Source organism: Schistocerca piceifrons, chromosome 5 (assembly GCF_021461385.2).
Source record: "Schistocerca piceifrons isolate TAMUIC-IGC-003096 chromosome 5, iqSchPice1.1, whole genome shotgun sequence".
In the NCBI taxonomy this organism is placed as follows: domain Eukaryota; kingdom Metazoa; phylum Arthropoda; class Insecta; order Orthoptera; family Acrididae; genus Schistocerca; species Schistocerca piceifrons.
This window is the reverse complement of record NC_060142.1, coordinates 81,827,315-81,845,025: the sequence shown is the minus strand read 5'-3', so window position 1 is coordinate 81,845,025 and position 17,711 is coordinate 81,827,315. Positions and strand designations below refer to the sequence as shown.

The 17,711-nt window shown below is 42.8% G+C and overlaps 1 protein-coding gene across 1 annotated transcript in view; it reads right to left on the bottom strand.

The window, feature by feature from the left end:
* The window catches only part of LOC124798754, a 557,216-nt gene that overhangs the window by 99,840 nt on the left and 439,665 nt on the right, over positions 1 to 17,711 (bottom strand). Inside the window, exon 3 of the mRNA XM_047262282.1 lies at positions 15,286 to 15,397. Coding sequence (XP_047118238.1) covers positions 15,286 to 15,397 — 112 coding nt within the window. The remainder of the gene's footprint in view (positions 1 to 15,285; positions 15,398 to 17,711) is intronic.

Here is a 17,711-nt window from a genome sequence, read left to right as displayed (position 1 = left end):
GCCTGTGGTTGCTTTAAAAACTTGTACCGCGAGTACTACAGTAACGTTAAAACACTAAACCCAGCGCATGAGGCTGGTTGTGTAGCACCAAGTAAAGAAACGGTACATGGATCCCGCTGATGATCTTGAGTTATTCTTGAAACAATCCGACTCTTGGTTAAACATTTTTGTGGCTACCAAATAGTGTGAGGTAATATTAAATGAAGATTTAATTTATATATTTTTTAAAGCGTATCTGTTATACAGCAGTCTTTAAATCTCTTGCCATGTCATACAATGTATCTCTCCTGATACAATTTACAACGAGAGTTGCGTGAGTCATTGGCTCTTATATTGATGTCATCTGTATAGATTCATCGACATTGTAGCAGTGTGTCCATGCTTGTAGTTAAATGACAAGGCGAATAAGTGAAAAATGAATTGAGTACGTCAACATACAATTGCGAAATACAGGTTTGAAAGATTTGCACAACACAATAGGCATTAAAGAAAAATATATAATTTCCACAACATAGACATAGGCGACCTACTTTGAAATTTGTTGTCGTCGAAAGTTAACCTGTCTGAGAAGAGCCGAGTACGGAAAATGAGCGTTATCGGGCATCAATGATTATGGCGTTAAATGACATTACAAATTGTACTGTAACATTCTAAGCAGAATCACTGAATAGACAAAATGTGGGATTTACCAGGACGGAAGTTTAGGGTCTCACAAATCGTCTACGTCGAGATCATTGGAGACGAAGCACAAGCTCAGATTGGGAAGAATGGGGAAGGAAATCGGCCGTGACCGTTCGGAAGGAACCATCCTGGCATTTGCCTTAATCGATTTACGGAAACTACCAATAACCTATCTATTAATGGATGGACAAAAATCTGAATCGCTGAACTCCCAAAAACAACCCGAGTGCTACCACATAATGTACTTTCAAGAAAAAATAAATTTCCCCAGCAACATCAAAATTATTTGGAATACGGCAAGAAACTGACAAAGGACGTGTAGGACTCGCGCACTAAGGGCTCTGTACAGACTTACTTTTATATATATACAGTTCATCCATCCATGCAATCGAGAATCTCCAGTTTTTTGCCTGTTATCGACATCGATACTGGAAAGATATTGGTACTGGGTATTCCAAGACCGTATCAAAATCACTACATTAATTCCTCAAGCGAGCAGGTAGCTTCTGTTTATATATGTAGAGATGATTTAATAACATTTTTATTTACTTACAAAAATATAACTACAACTTACATTTTACGGTTGCATGCAGGAATGACGGACGATGAATGCAATGTATGTTCACATGACAAAAGATATTTTTTATGTCTTATAACTACAGTTTAAGAAGTCCCAGCTTTTTCACTTTACTTGTACTGTGAAGCCTTGCTTCTTGCCGAATATCCTACGTATTTTGATGATTGAGTTAGCGAGTATCAAAATGTGTGACATAAATGGCCGTATCGTTTGATTGCAGTAACTTAGAAAATCAATTTTTCTACACCGCCAGGGGCCTGTAGACTTTAGTATGTGACATAAATTTGAACTTTTTATGCCAACCTGTTCCGGAGAAAAAGATATCTTAAAAGACGGACAGGCAGACAGACGGATAAAAAATGACAGAATGAATATTTTTTCCTGTGATATAATCACAAATTAACAATTTTCGGATATTTTCCTTTGCTTGTTCTGCAAAACCTTCCTTCTTGTCAAATTTCATGATTGTACGTCAACGGTAAGCACCCTATGTGTTTTGATGAGTGAGTTTTCACGTATCAAAATATGTGACGTACATGGTCGTATCTTTTGACTGCACTAACTAACAAGTTTAAAATTTTTTACATTGCCAAGAGACCATCGTCCTTAGTATGTGACATAAACCTGAACATGATACGCCAAACTTTTCGAAGGAAAAGGATCTAAGCAGACGAAAAGACAGACAGATGGATAAAAAAAATGACAAAAAATGCTTTTTCATGTGATATACGAGGGTAACCCCAAAAGTAAGGTCCCCTATTTTTTTTATAAGCACATAGACCTGTTTATTTCTACAATGGTTTACATCAGTTTACGGATTGAACATTTAGCTACTTTTTGACATAATCACCATTCCTGTCGATGCATTTTTGTAGACGCTGTGGCGGTTTTTGTTTGCCCATGTCATACCAGCTCGCCGCCATGCTGTTCAGAAAATTATGAACCTCTTCTGTCACCTCGTCATCGGAGCTGAATCGCTGGGTCCACAATTAACGCTGACAGGTACAGTGAGACTCTGAAAAACTCAAACGGGCAATTCAGAACCGGAGAAGAGGAATGTTGAGCAAGGGCGTACACATTCTCCATGACAACGCTCACCCACACATCGCTCGGCAAACCGTTGTTCTCCTGCAACAGTTTCACTGGAAGATAATCACGCACCCACCCTATAGTCCTGATTTGGCGCCCAGTGACTATCACCTGTTCCCTAGGTTAAAAGAACATTTGGCCGGAAAGCGATTCAGCTCCGATGACGAGGTGAAAGAAGAGGTTCATAACTTTCTGATCAGCATGGCGGCGAGCTGGTATGACATGGGCATACAAAAACTGCCACAGAGTCTACAAAAATGCATTGACATAAATGGTGATTATGTCGAAAAATAGCTAAATGTTCAAGCTGTGGCCTGATGTAAATCATTGTAGAAATAAACAGGTCTATGTACTTATAAAAAATAGGAGACCTTACTTTTGGGATTACCATCGTAATTACAAATTAACTAGTTTCGAGTTTTTTATTTTACTTGTGCTGTGAAACCTTGCTTCTTGCCAAATTTCATGGTTCTAAGTAAAAGCGAAGCACCGTTTTGATGGGTGAGTTTTCGAGTATCAAAATATGTTACATAAATGGCCATATCTTTCGATCCATTCACTTACAAGCTTATAATTTTTACACCACTACGGGACCATAGACATTCGTTTGCGACAGAAATAGGAATTTAAACTTCATACGCCAAACTGTTCTAGAGAAAAATGATCTTCACAGCCAGACAGATATACAGCGAAGCGATCCTATCGGGATCCTTTTTTACAGATTGAGGCACAGAATCCAAAAAATGAGACAGGAAGGAAGAGTCGTAAAACTGAGAAAACTTCCGTAAAGCTAAATCAAAGGTAGTCCCAAAATTTTATACTACTTCGATTAGTTTTTTTAGGGAAGTAGCATTGTAGGTCTTATAAACTTACTTGGCGCATAGATTACAATTCCGAACAGTTCGTGCTCCTTCGGTACGCACTGCTTCAGAAAAGTCGTGATGAACAGTCTAAATGATGAGCTTAAAACATAATTATTCTGAATATAGCTGAGGTGTCGAAGATCTACACATATGTTTTGAGTGTCACGGATTGGCAAACTCAGATGTTTGTTATTAGCTTACCTTGCGAGGTGCTCTTCCTCCATTTGACGGTTTTCTTGAGACTTTGCAGACTGGGGACGGACACGTTCATGTCGATCGCCAGTCATCTCGTCTCAGACTGTTGCTCAGCAACAGTACGGGTCGTTGCAGGGACCGCTGTATTGTTGACAACTGCGTCAAGTCGCGATATGTTGTTTATTCTTAGAGGACCGCGCAGTAATCTAGCGATAACAGCAGGGGTGGGGGGTTACGTAGGTTGAGGCACCTGGAGTAAAGCCGCAGGATCCCCAAGGTCAAGGAATCCATGGCGCACCAAGGAAAGAAAGTAAAAAAATAAGAAAAAAAATCAGTAAACTCGATCAGTGAAATAAATCCTTGAGAAGTAAAGATATGCGATCATAACCTGCCTCAGTGGCGTAACTACGGTCTGTTTTCGTGGACACAGATTTGTGATGGACAAAATTAAATGAAGAAAGGTAAAAGAAAAGGTGAAAAGGGGAGGTGAAGTAGGACACGGTAGAAAAAAAGTTTCAGCAGTAGTACAGTAGCTAAAATAAGAAGAAAAAAACAAGATCAGAAGGGATTGGGAGGCATTAAAATGACAAGAGAACAGAGATGTCTGAATGGAATGATAATTCGGATTGGACCGTGTTGCGCAACATTTGCGTAACACCTATTCCTCCCTGTTACGGACACGCTTGCTTTTTGTTTTCGGTTACCTAGTGGATTGACTCTCGTTGTGCCACGTGAAGCAAGCCACAGAAAGTGTAGAAACTAGATTTTGCTTATGTTGCTTTGTTTTGCACTGACCGTCAATGAAAAACGATTCGCGTTATTGTTGCGAGGAGTGTGACTTCGGGGTGTGCGTTGTTCCATATTTCAAACTGTGTCATCCAAATAGATTTATTGAAATTGTAAAGTCGCATTGACTTCAATAAACAAATGAAGGGGTGGTGAAATTTTATAACAAAATTAAAAATGGGATGGAAGGCTGGGACTGTAAAGTCCATGATTGCCCTGGGTGTCAATTACTGCAGTTACACCATTGCCCACATCAAACTGAATAAGTTAGAATTTGAACATTAATTAATTGAGTCTATAGAACAAAAGGATCTGGATGTGAGAAAATATTGCGGCTTTCGCGAAGCATCCCACATGAGTGGCATATACAGAGCAGAAGGAGAAAGAGAGGTCTATCACAATTTAAATATTACATCGGCAGGGTTAGTAACTTCTTCAGTGAGTACTACCAAGGCAACGCTAAGGACAAGTCTCGTTTCAAATTGTAACGAGCAGATGGACGTGTACGGGTATGGACAGAACCTCATGAATCCATGCATCCTTCATGTCAGCAGGGGACCGTTCAAGCTGGTGGAGGCTCAGTAATGGTGTGGGGTGTATGCAGTTGGAGTGATATGCGACCCCTGATGCGTCTAGATAAGACTCTGACAGGTGACACGTACGTAAGCACCTTGTCCGATCACCTGTATCCATTCATGTCCACCGCGCGGAGTGGCCGCGCGGTTTGAGGCGCCATGTCACGGATTACGTGACCCCTCCCGCCGGAGGTTCGAGTCCTCCCTCGGGAATGGGCGTGTGTGGTGTTCTTAGCGTAAATTAGTTTAAGTGGTGTGTAAGTCTAGGGACCGATGACTTTGGCGGTTTGGTCCTTTACGAATTCACACACATTTGAACATTCATGTCCACTGTGCATTCCGACGGACTGAGGCAATTCCAGGAGGACAATGCGACACTCCACACGTCCAAAACTGCTACAGAGTGGCTCCAGGAACACTCTTCTGAGTTTAAACACTTCCGCTGACCACCCAACTCCCCAGACATGAACATTATTGAGTAGAACTGGTATGCCTTGCAAAGTGCTGTTCAGAAGAGATCTCCACACCCTCGTACTCTTATGGGTATATGGAAAGCCTTGCAGTAACACGTGTTGTCATTAATTCATTTTTTATTTTTATTCTGAATGTGGTAAGTTGTCCTACTAGCTGAATATAAATTCGTGTCATAAATAGTTTGGTTTTTTATTTAATTAAACTGTAGCTTCTGTTGTGTGCAGTATTTGTTATGTACAATGATGAAAGTGACAAATGTCTGTTTTATGTAGCGATAATCAGAAAAAAATTGTTAAGATTATATTTTGCTCTACCAAACCATTAAAAATAAACTAGAATGCTTTTTAAACATTTTCTTACTTACTTTATTTTTGACTCTAGTTGGAGAAGAACGTTCTGGGCGGTGGTTTAATATAATGTATGTGTGTTTGTTGGGTGGGGGAGGGGACTGTGGAAACGATGCATGGGTGACGTTTTGCTGAGGTGGAAATGGGGATATTTGTCCCAGGGTTCCCATGACTGCAGTTATCCCCCTGATCCCAGTTAGTGCTAGTTGTATATTCACTGCGTAGCAAACACATAATAAATCTTCCTCTAGCATTGTAAAGCCTGTACCTGTTGGTAACAAGATAAATCCTTATATACTCAATGCATAAAGAAGAGATTTCTGAAATCATTGCTGAGAGGACGTAAATTTCACTGCTGACAACGAATGTTGATTTTAATATGCATTATTGTCTTTCTGTCGTAACTACCAATGTGGATGTCGGGTATTTTAGAAATGGCCGGGTTAATAGCACTTTCTCCCTTTCCACTCCTTCATTTCCTTTCTTCATTTTCTGTTTTAATTTTCTTCCTTCCTTTTTCTGTAGGCCCTAAGCATTGTCTGGGGAATGCTTCCACACCTCCCATCGAAACGTCGAAGCGAAGTTTACGTCGCGCTTGCCGCGTGGGCTGTTGCATTGTCGTACAGGAGAACAATGCCTTTGCTTGATTTTCCACGCTTCGTTGTGCAGCGCGGTGGGTGTTGCGCAGTAGAAATCGGCATTAACGTTTTCGCTCTTTGCCATAAACTCTGTGTGCACAACTCCTTCGCAGTATTACAAGAAAACGGTGGCCATGACCTTCCCTGATGATGGTGCAACTTTGCATTTCTTCAGCGGAGGCGAGGAACTGTGTCTCAATTCCACAGACGCTCTCTCTGTTGCTGGTGTGAAGTGGCTAATCTACATCCCATCTCCCGTAATGATGTGGCTGAGTAAATCATTGTGGAGTAAGGTTAAAGGAAATCCAGAGACTCTGTAATTAACTTGCGTTTTTGTGTGCATGTGACAAAATGATCGCGGAAGCCAGCGTGAGCACAATTTGCGATACTGCAGGTGATCTCTAACGATAGGATGATCACAACCTAGTCAGATTCACATCTGCTGAGTAATGCTGCAAATTAGCATGAATAAACGTTTTGTCCATAACAATCGTACTGTCCCGTGTGCTTCAACTTCGGAGTACGTTCCAGTTGCCACGTTATTTCTATCGCACACCGTGATGTACATGTTATAGTGCAGCAAAAGAACTGTGCCTTCAGGATAACATCTATTCTCTTGTGACAATGAGCCACGCTTGTCTAAGCGTGGAACGTGTGTAATCTAATTTCTGAAGTCCCTACGCACTACTGGTGACAGAGTAAAGTAAGGTGCAGAATATAGGTAGTGGCTTCCTCGCTCGCGAGCATGCAATCGTCTGTTGAAGACAAGTCTGTTACGGAATACAGGCTGGTAGTGATATAACTGCAGATATTTTTATTGGTGACTGAGGACGGTGTACTCAACAACGTTATATCAGTATTTACTTCACTTGCAGACTAATAATTATATCTATGAGGAGTAGTATGTTTTTAGGATGGTTATCATGTTCAAGTGTGTGTGGCAAGAGCAAGCCACTAATGCCTATTTTCCCCTCGGCAGCAGGTCATGAGCTGAAATGTGGAATCCTGGTCTATAGCTAGTCTATACTGACAGGTGTAGGACACTCAGTGGTGCAGTTACAACCGTGCTGGCCGGCCGGTGTGGCCGTGCGGTTCTAGGCGCTTCAGTCTGGAACTGCGTTACCGCTACGGTCGCAGGTTCGAATCCCGCCTCGGGCATGGATGTGTGTGATGTCCTTAGGTTAGTTAGGTTTAAGTAGTTATAAGTTCTAGGGGACTGATGACCTCAGATGTTAAGTCCCATAGTGCTCAGAGCCATACAATCGTGCAGAAAACATCGGTCATAAAGTCTGTGACATGTTTGTGGGAAGACTGTTCGATGAGGAGAAAAAACAACCAACACACTAATGTCTGTGCATATTAAGGTACCACATATACAAATATCTACGCTTAATACCCGTTACACTGGTACGCTGCAGGAAAAGATTTTGATTTTTGAGGAAGAAAGCATTTGAAAAGGTAATGCCAAACTAGGATGCCGCAGCCTTTTCTTCTTCAAAGAAAAATAAGAAATGCTAAAATTCGTAACGATGTGAGTATGAGCGGCTGATACCACTGACAATATTTCTTGAAAGTAACAGAGAAACTTAATCGCTAAACATAGATACGTAAATCTGGAGACAGTCAGTATAGGGAAATTTTACAATATTTTATCTTTAGAACTTCTTCAAATCCGCACTTTTCGAGTCTCTAGTTACGTCAGACTTAATAGATAGATTTCCAGACAAATTACGAACATTCATGTTAATTGCATCTTGAAACACCTGGTGATACTGTACAAATACGAACAACAATGTTACCGACAGGAAAGCCCTCTAGCTGGTTACGGTCTCAAGCGACAGAATTGATAGACAGCCTCTGAAGGACTAGATAAGCGAAAGAAGTGCAGCCCTCTAGACTCTAGAAGCTCCACAAACCGTGTAGAGAACGAACATCGAATACTTCATTCCATTATTGCAATGCACCACTTTTCAAAACACATCGCAGTCGCCATTAAGCACTTAACAAAACTGGAATACTCAGAATCTCGTCTGTAATCAATATCCAAAACAGACAGACAAAAAGAAAATCTCCTTCAGTACCGTAAAAGGGGAGAAATTATTAAAACTGGTAAGTGCAGGGTAAGTATTATAATAGTATCACATTATCCTCAAGCCTCTGACAAAATGGTTCAAATGGCTCTGAGCACTATGGGACTTAACATCTGAGGTCATCAGTGCCCTAGAACTTAGAACTACTTAAACCTAACTAACTTAAGGACGTCACACACATCCATGCCCGAGGCAGGATTCGAATCTGCGACCGTAGCGATCGCGCGGTTCCAGACTGCAGCACCTAGAACCGCTCGGTCACTCCGGCCGGCCAGCCTCTGACACGAGGCTTGAAGCAAGACTATAGAAATTTTGTTTTTTAATTCACAAGTCGTACAATGACAACACTACGAAGCTGATGAAATTATTTGAGAGACTGAAAGTCCCTGATGTAAATATTGTCGTGTGAACATTTCTCAACAAACTAGTAAGACGTCTAAATAGAGTCTCCAAAAAACAGGTTTTCACCAACGTTTAAGAAACACGTGATAACGCCTCTCGACGGTCAGGATTTATGACACTTCTTCTCAATGCACTTTCGGAAGCCACGCCAGCGTTTCTTTTGGGAACGTATCCTACGTCGTGAAAATGAATGAGGCCATTCGTATGTGTCTTCAAACGGTCGAGTCAAAAGTGGCCGCAGCCATGTATCACTGTCGTGTGCCTTGGATGCGGTTTGTTAAGGTGTCCAGACATCAGATGTCTTTGATTACATCGTGTCCTGTGCTTCAACGTTTTGAATACTAAAGAAGAGCAGGAAGGAATTTCGACAGACTGATGTCCACGACAGAGTTTGGTAAAGAGCAGCAAACTAAGTACAGTATCTACATCAACATCTACATAGATACTCTGCAAGGCACCGTACGGTGCGTGGCGGAGGGTACTACCATGTACCACTACTACTTTCACTCGCAAATAGAGGGAGGGAAAAACGACTGTTTGTACGCCACCTTATGAGCCCTAATTTCTCGTATCTTATCTTCGTTGTATGCGCAACGTATGCTGGTAGCAGTAGAATCGTTTTGCAGTCAGCTTCGAATGCCGGTTCTCAAAAATTTCTTAACAATGTTTCTCGAAAAGAACGTCGCATTCCCTCCAGGGATTCCCATTTCACTTTCCGAAGCCCCTCTGTAACACTTACATGTTGTTCGAACTTACCGGTAACAAATCTAGCCGGCCTCTTAATTTCTTAGATGACTTCCTTCAATCCGACCTGGTACGAATCCCAAACATTAGAGCAGTACTCAAGAATAGGTCGCACCAGCGTCCTATATGCGGTCTCCTTTACAGGTGAACCACTCTTTTCTAAAATTCTCCCAATGAACCGAAATTGACCTTTCGCCTTACCTACCACGGGTCTCACATGCTCGTTCCATGTCATCGCTCTGCAACGTTGCGCCCAGATATTTGAACGACTTGACTGTGCCAAGCAGGACACTAGCAAAATTGTATCCGAACATTACAGGTCTGATCTTCATACTCATCCCTACAGTCACTCAACCTCGACACCTTACGGTACACTGTGGCGTCATCAGGAAACAACCGCAGATTGCTACGACACTGCCCGCCAAATCATTTATGTATATAGAGAACAACTTTGTTCATCATAAGTTTAACACGGAAGTAAACATTACACTGTGTATTCCTCTGCGTTAATTGTTCCCGTGGAACGCAGATCAAGCCTTATCGGTGGCGTACGTACTGTTACTGCGGTTACTTTGATGATCTGCTCCAGTAGAGGATTAAGGCTACAAATGTAACATTAACCGCATCGTAATAGCCCAACATTAAGCAAACTTTTTAAACAGAATAATATACGGTACAACTCCGTAATAATCTACAATCCTGAAAGCGAGTGTAAGGGAGAAAACGAACAGCAAAAACAACCAGTCGCAGACACGGTGTATTCCAGGATCAGCAGGTAGGCGTTATGTAAAAACGTATTGCCGAGATTTCAAGAGCTGACGGTTTACCTTTGTTCTGTTTTTCTTTCCGCGTACCTGACACACTCAGAACAGAAACTCCGGTAAATTCAGAGGGTATTTATGATGTCTGCTGTGTCGACAGCGACGGATTTTTTTATGTTACATATACAGCTCGAACATATTAAGCAGAATTTATTTCTCGCTGTTTTTGAACTGTTTTCCGCGCCCATATTTCACTGCAGAACACGAATCAACTTCACATATTTTTACTGCACATACGAACGACAAGACCACACACGATCGTGACTGGCCAGACAGAGAAAGCGCCTCTCCACTGAGATTTGAAACAGGAACTACACAAGTTAAATATTTAAAACTGGGATTAGTAAAAACAGTGAAAACTCTGAATGCTTTAGCGTACTTCACTGTGTCATTCACGATAGAATAACAACGAAATAACTGATAGACACGTGGGGCGTATTTTCAGTGGCGTCTCGACATGCTGTGTTAAGTCCACTGCACCCGACGGAAAATCGGTGAGCGTGCTGAGTTCGGTTTTTACACTTAACGATGCAAAAAGTGTAGCACCATCGAACAAGAGACACAAAAATGCCTTCCAAAGGCATTCCTACAGGAGCCTTTGCTGCGTGGTGATCTTCCTTTCACGTTGGTGAAAGATACAGGGAGGTTAGCTGGTCAGTATTGACAAAACACAGGTTTTTTTCCCTTCAGATGTATTTAGTGGAATTAAATTTACAAGCTATCGATTTTAAAATTTGCAAACATGTACCATTCGAGATCTGCTAACTTGCTAACGAGCGAACTGGCGTAGTGGTAAGACAGAGGGATCCCATACAAGAGGACGGAGGTTCAAATACCCGTGCAGAGATCCAGATTTAGGTCTTCCGCGACTTCGTTAGGTCGCTTAAGATGAATGCCGGGATGGTTTCTTCGAAAAGGACACCGTTGAACTCCTTTCCCAACTTCTCCTACTCGGAGCTTGAGTTTCGTCCCTTATGATCTTATCCTCGACGGGACGCTAAACCTTAACCTTCGTTCCTTCTTACCTTTCGTCCTTTCTTATCTTATCTCGCATGAATGTGGTGTAAACATTCCCAATCTCAGTTTAACAACTCCTTTAAAAACAACATAATCGCAAAACTACTGGATAATCCTAAATCAACTGGTCTACAAATGGTTCAAATGGCTCTGAACACTATGGGACTTAACATCTGAGGTCATCAGTCCCCTAGAACTTAGAACTACTTAAACCTAACTAACCTAAGGACATCACACACATCCATGCCCGATACAGGATTCGAACCTGCGACCGTAGCAGTCGCGCGGTCAACTGGTCTACACCTTAGCGATGTGGGACATGGACTCTTTCCGTTTTATCAAGGTGCGTGACGATAAAGCTATCCACTTCTGAAATCGAAAATATGGTGATTAACACCACAGAAAATTCGCATTGTACGGCTGACTGGGATTCTCTCAAGAGGGACGTTCGGGCTCCAGGTGAAGGTGTTTCAGTATTACTGTTAACCTGGTCCGGTAATTCTACCGGGGAAACTGGACCTGAAGTTTCATGTGGAATCCGAACCATATGCCGATCCTAACACTAATAAATGAACTTGAAGCAAAATTTTAAAAAATCATCTTTCGTCATTGCGTTGTAAGCGTTACTGTATACTTGCGTATTTCTTTAAAACGAGAAGGGATAGGCGAACATCTGGAAGCGACAGACCCCAGGCATTGCGAAAAAGGAACTGTCTGCATACATTCACTTCCAGGTTCCACAATGCTCGTTCCTGAACTTCATTGGAGATGCGCTCACATAGGATTAGGACCTCGCACGTGTCCGTTCTGTGGACTCGGTAACCAGTGCTCGAAGAAGTCAATTTCTCCGTCACACGTAGGAGCTTCTCAATTGAAACCTGTGAACTACAAACTGTTCAAGCAGTCTTGCTTTAATCGATGAACACAGTTTAACGAAACATGTGTATATAATTACATCGCCAGGAAATTTCACAAGTGAAATTACATGTTAATCCCAAATGTGTGGTTCATTGTGGCGTTCTACAACTTAACTGTAGCACGCTGATAATTCGTAATACTTCCAACTGCCCACTGAGGAACCTTTTTCATGACAACGTCACAATACACCAGTTCTGAAGTTTCGCATTCGTTTGGACAGGAAGTGTAATATCATCCCCGTTATTCACAACAGCAACGAATGAAGAATAGCTACGACGCATCTCTAACACATCACACACGTAAACTATTTCGGGGCGGACATCGCATGGACGTCACGGCCACAAATGCTCGATTAAGCTAAGGTTCCTAGAAAGTAGACGTGAATGTTCATACCGCGTGGTTCTGCAGTAGTGATAAAACAATCAAGCCTGCAGAGAAAACCAGAAGTTACGGACCGGAAGTAGCTCTCGGTTTCCATACTGGGGAGGGCTGCGATATTTAGCGATCAGAACTAACCTAGACCTCAGAATACACTACCGATCAGTCTGACACCACAACCAATATTTCAGGAATTTGCGGGGGGATGGGGGGGGGGAGGGGGAGGGGAGCAACATCACACACTAGCCAGATGTTTGCAGGAGGGGAGTTTGCAGAAGGGGGGGGGGGGGGAGGACAATATCACACACCAAATTTTTACATTACGACGACACTACATACATATGATGGCGGCACTATGCACAGCCCAATATTTGCCGAACGAGTGGCCCTCGGCCACGTAATGTGTTACCATGTTGCAAGTTGAGCCTGCTAATTCATCTTATTGTATGGTGGTGTGACACATCATGTTTCCACAGTTTTGAATACGCTCGCGTTGGTCGAGAGAATCATACAGAAAAAGTTACACGTGACTTGTGGTGGTTCCACAACTTTAATTTCTAACGGTCGATGTTCCCCTAAAGGCAAATGCCTGGGCACACATTATACACTGTATTGAAAAAAACTGCTCACTGTGTCAGCAAATGTGACGTTGTCAATCATGAAATGCGTTACATGCGTTTTGGTAATATTCTAATTTAAAAGGAAGTCGCAGTTAGCTGAAACCGCATCTTACAAAAAAAACTTAAGTCTGATTCGGATTCAGTGTTAAAAACACGAGAGTATTACCTAAAAAAATATTTTTAAAAAATATTCAGTTTCCTTTTTCTCCCTTTTCTCAGCTGTAAGTGACGCAACCGTCTCGGTACACCAGCTTTTATAAGTTTTGCATATTTGCGTGCACAAACGAAATTTTCATTTCACTTGCTAATAATTACAGCAAATTTGGACAGCTCTGGTGAATCGCCATGGTATCATTCTTTCACAGAAGAGATGTAGAAAGTCGAGCAGTCACGGTCTGCTCTGGTACTTGTCTTACGCGCTGCCTACTGTCTCTGGTACTTGTCTAAGCTGTCAAATAGTACAGAGTGAAAATTACTGAACTGTACGAAAAAACGTAAATTAGTAACAGATTATGGCTTGCACGGACTGTATTCAACGTGTAAGCGTCACTACTGGTAATCGGATTTAGGTTCTGATATGTTCCATATGTCTTCCATCATTGGCGATGAGGTGGTGCAGACAAATAGCGAAATTCTCTATGACACGCTGAACTGTCGGAACATCGAAGCTATCGATGACCTCCTGTATGGCTGTTTTCAGCTCACCAATGGTTCAAATGGCTCTGAGCACTATGGGACTTAACTTCTGAGATCATCAGTCCGCTAGAACATAGAACTACTTAAACCTAACTAACCTAAGGACACCACACACATCCATGCCCGAGGCGGGATTCGAACCTGCGACCGTAGCGGTCCTGCGGTTCCAGACTGTAGCGCCTAGAACCGCACAGCCACCCCGGCCGGCAGCTCACCAATAATTTTGGGGTTATTGCTACATACCTTGTCTATATTAAAGCCCCACAAAAAGGTGTCACACTTATTCAGATCCGGAGAATATGGCGGCCAATCGAGGCCCATGCGACTGGTCTCTTGCTATCCCAGAGCGAGAATGCGGTCCCCAGAGTGCTTCTCATGGACATTAGACACTCTCCTGCTTCGATAGGGTAGAGTTCCATCTTGCATGAACCACATCTTGTCGAAATCAGGGTCACTTTGGATAATGGGGATCAAATCATCTTCCAAAATCTTCACGTACCGTTCGTTAGTCACTGTGCCGTCAAGGAATACCGCACCGATTATTCCGTGACTGGACATTACACACCAAAAAGTCACCCATTGAGTGTGAAGAGACTTCTCGATTGTGAAATGCGGAGTCTGTCTCCAAAATGCGCCAATTTTGCTTATTGATGAACCCATCCAAACGAAAGTAGACTTCGTCGCTAAACCAAACCATACATACCATACTAATTCCCATCTTGCAACGCGGCCAACTGTTCAGTTTGAACATCCTAACGCAAACCGTTCATAAGTTATGACGATTTTATTTTATATAGTTCAATAACTGAAACTTCCTGGCAGATTAAAACTGTGTGTCGGAGCGAGACTCGAACTCAGGACCTTTGCCTTCAGCGGGCAAGTGCTCTACCAACTGAGCTACCCAAGCACGAGTCACACCCCGTCCTCACAGCTTTAGTTCCGCCAGTTCCTCGTATCCTACCTTCCAAACTTTACAGAAGCTCTCCTGCGAACATTGCAGAATTAGCACTCCTGGAAGAAAGGATATTGCGGAGACATGGCTTTGCCACAGCTTGGGGGACGTTTCCAGAATGAAATTTTCACTTTGCAGCCGAGTGTGCGCTGATATGAAACTTCCTGGCAGATTAAAACTGTGTGCCGGAGCGCGATACAAATTCAGGACCTTTCGCGGGCAAGTGTGAAAGGCAAAGGTCCTGAATTCGAGTCTCGCTCCGGCACACAGTTTTAATCTGCAAGGAAGTTTCATATCTGCGAACACTCCGCTGCAGAGTGAAACTTTCACTCTGCTACAATAATTGTCACCCTGTATTTACCGCAGGTGATGCGTAACTCAGTGTAGAGTACTAGTGTGAGGTACTATTCTGTGATACTCACTCTTCTCGTACTTGGCCCGCAGCGCGACGAGGCTGGAGACGATTCTGGCGCGGTGCGCCGAGTTCTTCACGCCCAGGTCCCTGATGTCCTCCTCAGAGAACGTAAGCAGGTCCTGCGCAAAAGCAACAAAACAAACCTCTTCAGTACGTTACCACACGAGACAAATAACAAGTGTATTCGAGACTTGCTGAGATTCGAACTGTGTACCGATCTCATTCTGACTCCTGCGGTCTACTGTCTGCAACCTGAGAGGCGTGTTTTGCTGACGGTGTTTCCATATAAAAATGGCGGCTCTGGTTCCGGGATCCGTGTGGCGAACAGTCTTTATGTAAACATAAGTCTTGCACTCCTCTGCAGATTGATACCTTCTTTCTGGAATATCTTATCACGAAACGAAAAGTTTTTTACTGTAACTTTGTCTTTGGGGGAAACTTCTAAAGAATGTGAAATGACACTACTAGAGGAGAATATAAACAATGGAACTTATTGTAAAACGCCCTAAAGAATAAAAATAACTGTGAATCCCTAAATAATACACTACTGGCCATTGAAATTGCTACTCCACGAAGATGTGCTACAGACGCGAAATTTAACCTACAGAAAGAAGATGCTGTGATATGTAAATGATTAGCTTTTCAGAGCATTCACGCAAGGTTGACGCCGGTGGCGACACCTACAACGTCCTCACAGAGAAAAGTTTCCAACCTGTTTTTCATACACAAACAGCAGTTGACCGGCGTTGCCTGGTGAAACGTTGTTGTGATGCCTCGTGTAAGGAAGAGAAATGCGTACCATCACGTTTCCGACTTTGATAAAGGTCGGATTGTAGCCTATCGCAACTGCGGTTTATCGTATCGCGACATTGTTGCTAGCGTTGGTCGAGATCCAATGACTGTTAGCAGAATATGGAATCGGTGGGTTCAGGAGGGTAATACGGAACCCCGTGCTGGATCCCAACGGCCTCATATCACTAGCAGTCGAGATGACAGGCATCTTATCCGCATGGCTGTGACGGATCGTGCAGCCACGTCTCGATCCCAGAGTCAACAGATGGGGACGTTTGCAAGACAACAACCATCTGCACGAACAGTTCGACGACGTTTGCAGCGGCACGGACTATCAGCTCGGAGACCATGGCTGCAGTTACCCTTGACGCTGCATCACAGACAGGACCGCCTGCGATGGTGTACTCAACGACGAACCTGGGTGCACGAATGGCAAAACGTCATTTTTTCGGATGCATCCAGGTTCTATTTACACTACATCATCATGATGGTCGCATCCGTGTTTGGCGACATCGCGGTGAACGCACACTGGAAGCGTGTATTCGTCATCGCCATACTGGCGTATCACCTGGCGTGATAGTATGGAGTGCCATTGGTTACACGTCTCGGTCACCTCTTGGTCGCATTGACGGCACTTTGAACAGTGGACGTTACATTTCAGATGTGTTACGACCCGTGGCTCTACCCTTCATTCGATCCCTGCGAAACCCTACATTTCAGCAGGATAATGCACGACCCCATGTTGCAGGTCCTGTACGGGCCTTTCTGGATACAGAAAATGGTGGACTGCTGCCCTGGCCAGCACATTCTCCAGATCTCTCACCAATTAAAAACGTCTGTTTAATGGTGGGCGAGCAACTGGCTCATCACAATACGCCAGTCACTACTAATGAACTGTGGTATCGTGTAGAAGCTGCATGGGCAGCTGTACCTGTACACGCCATCCAAGCTCTGTTTGACTTAATGCCCAGGCGTATCAAGGCCGTTATTACGGCCAGAGGTGGTTGTTCTGCGCACTGATTTCTCAGGATCTATGCACCCAAATTGCGTGAAAACGTAATCACATGTCAGTTCTATTATAATATGTTTGTCCAATGAACACCCGTTTATGATCTGCATTTCTTCTTGGTGTAGCAATTTTAATGACCATTTGTGTAGAATTGGTTAATTATTTTAATCACTTCGGTTACGATAGTACCTACGGCTACGATAAAGAGTTAGATACGAATTATCGATTTTCGTTGATAAATGTTGAACAATAAATAGACATTAAAAAAAAAACTCTCAGTAAGAATCAGTGACGAAATTTTACAAAAACGATGGCAATTTCAGTACTGCTAAATGGAAGCGAATTATGGGTCGCATGCAGACAACAGAGAAATATCTAGTCTTCAGAAATGATGTTGGACGAGAAGGTTTAAGCTTGTGAAAGATCAGACAGAATTAGAAACAGTGATGTTAGAAATGATCTCTATATCTTTAGCATTAGAAAGGAAACTGAATTTGATAGAAGAAACTGGATGGTAGAAGAATGAAGAACGAGAGACTGTCTCTCAAAATAAGAAACTAGAAATTGAGAAGATGAAAAGATATTGAAAAATCGAGGTAATGATGCGTATTGTAATAGGCACATTTCTGTTA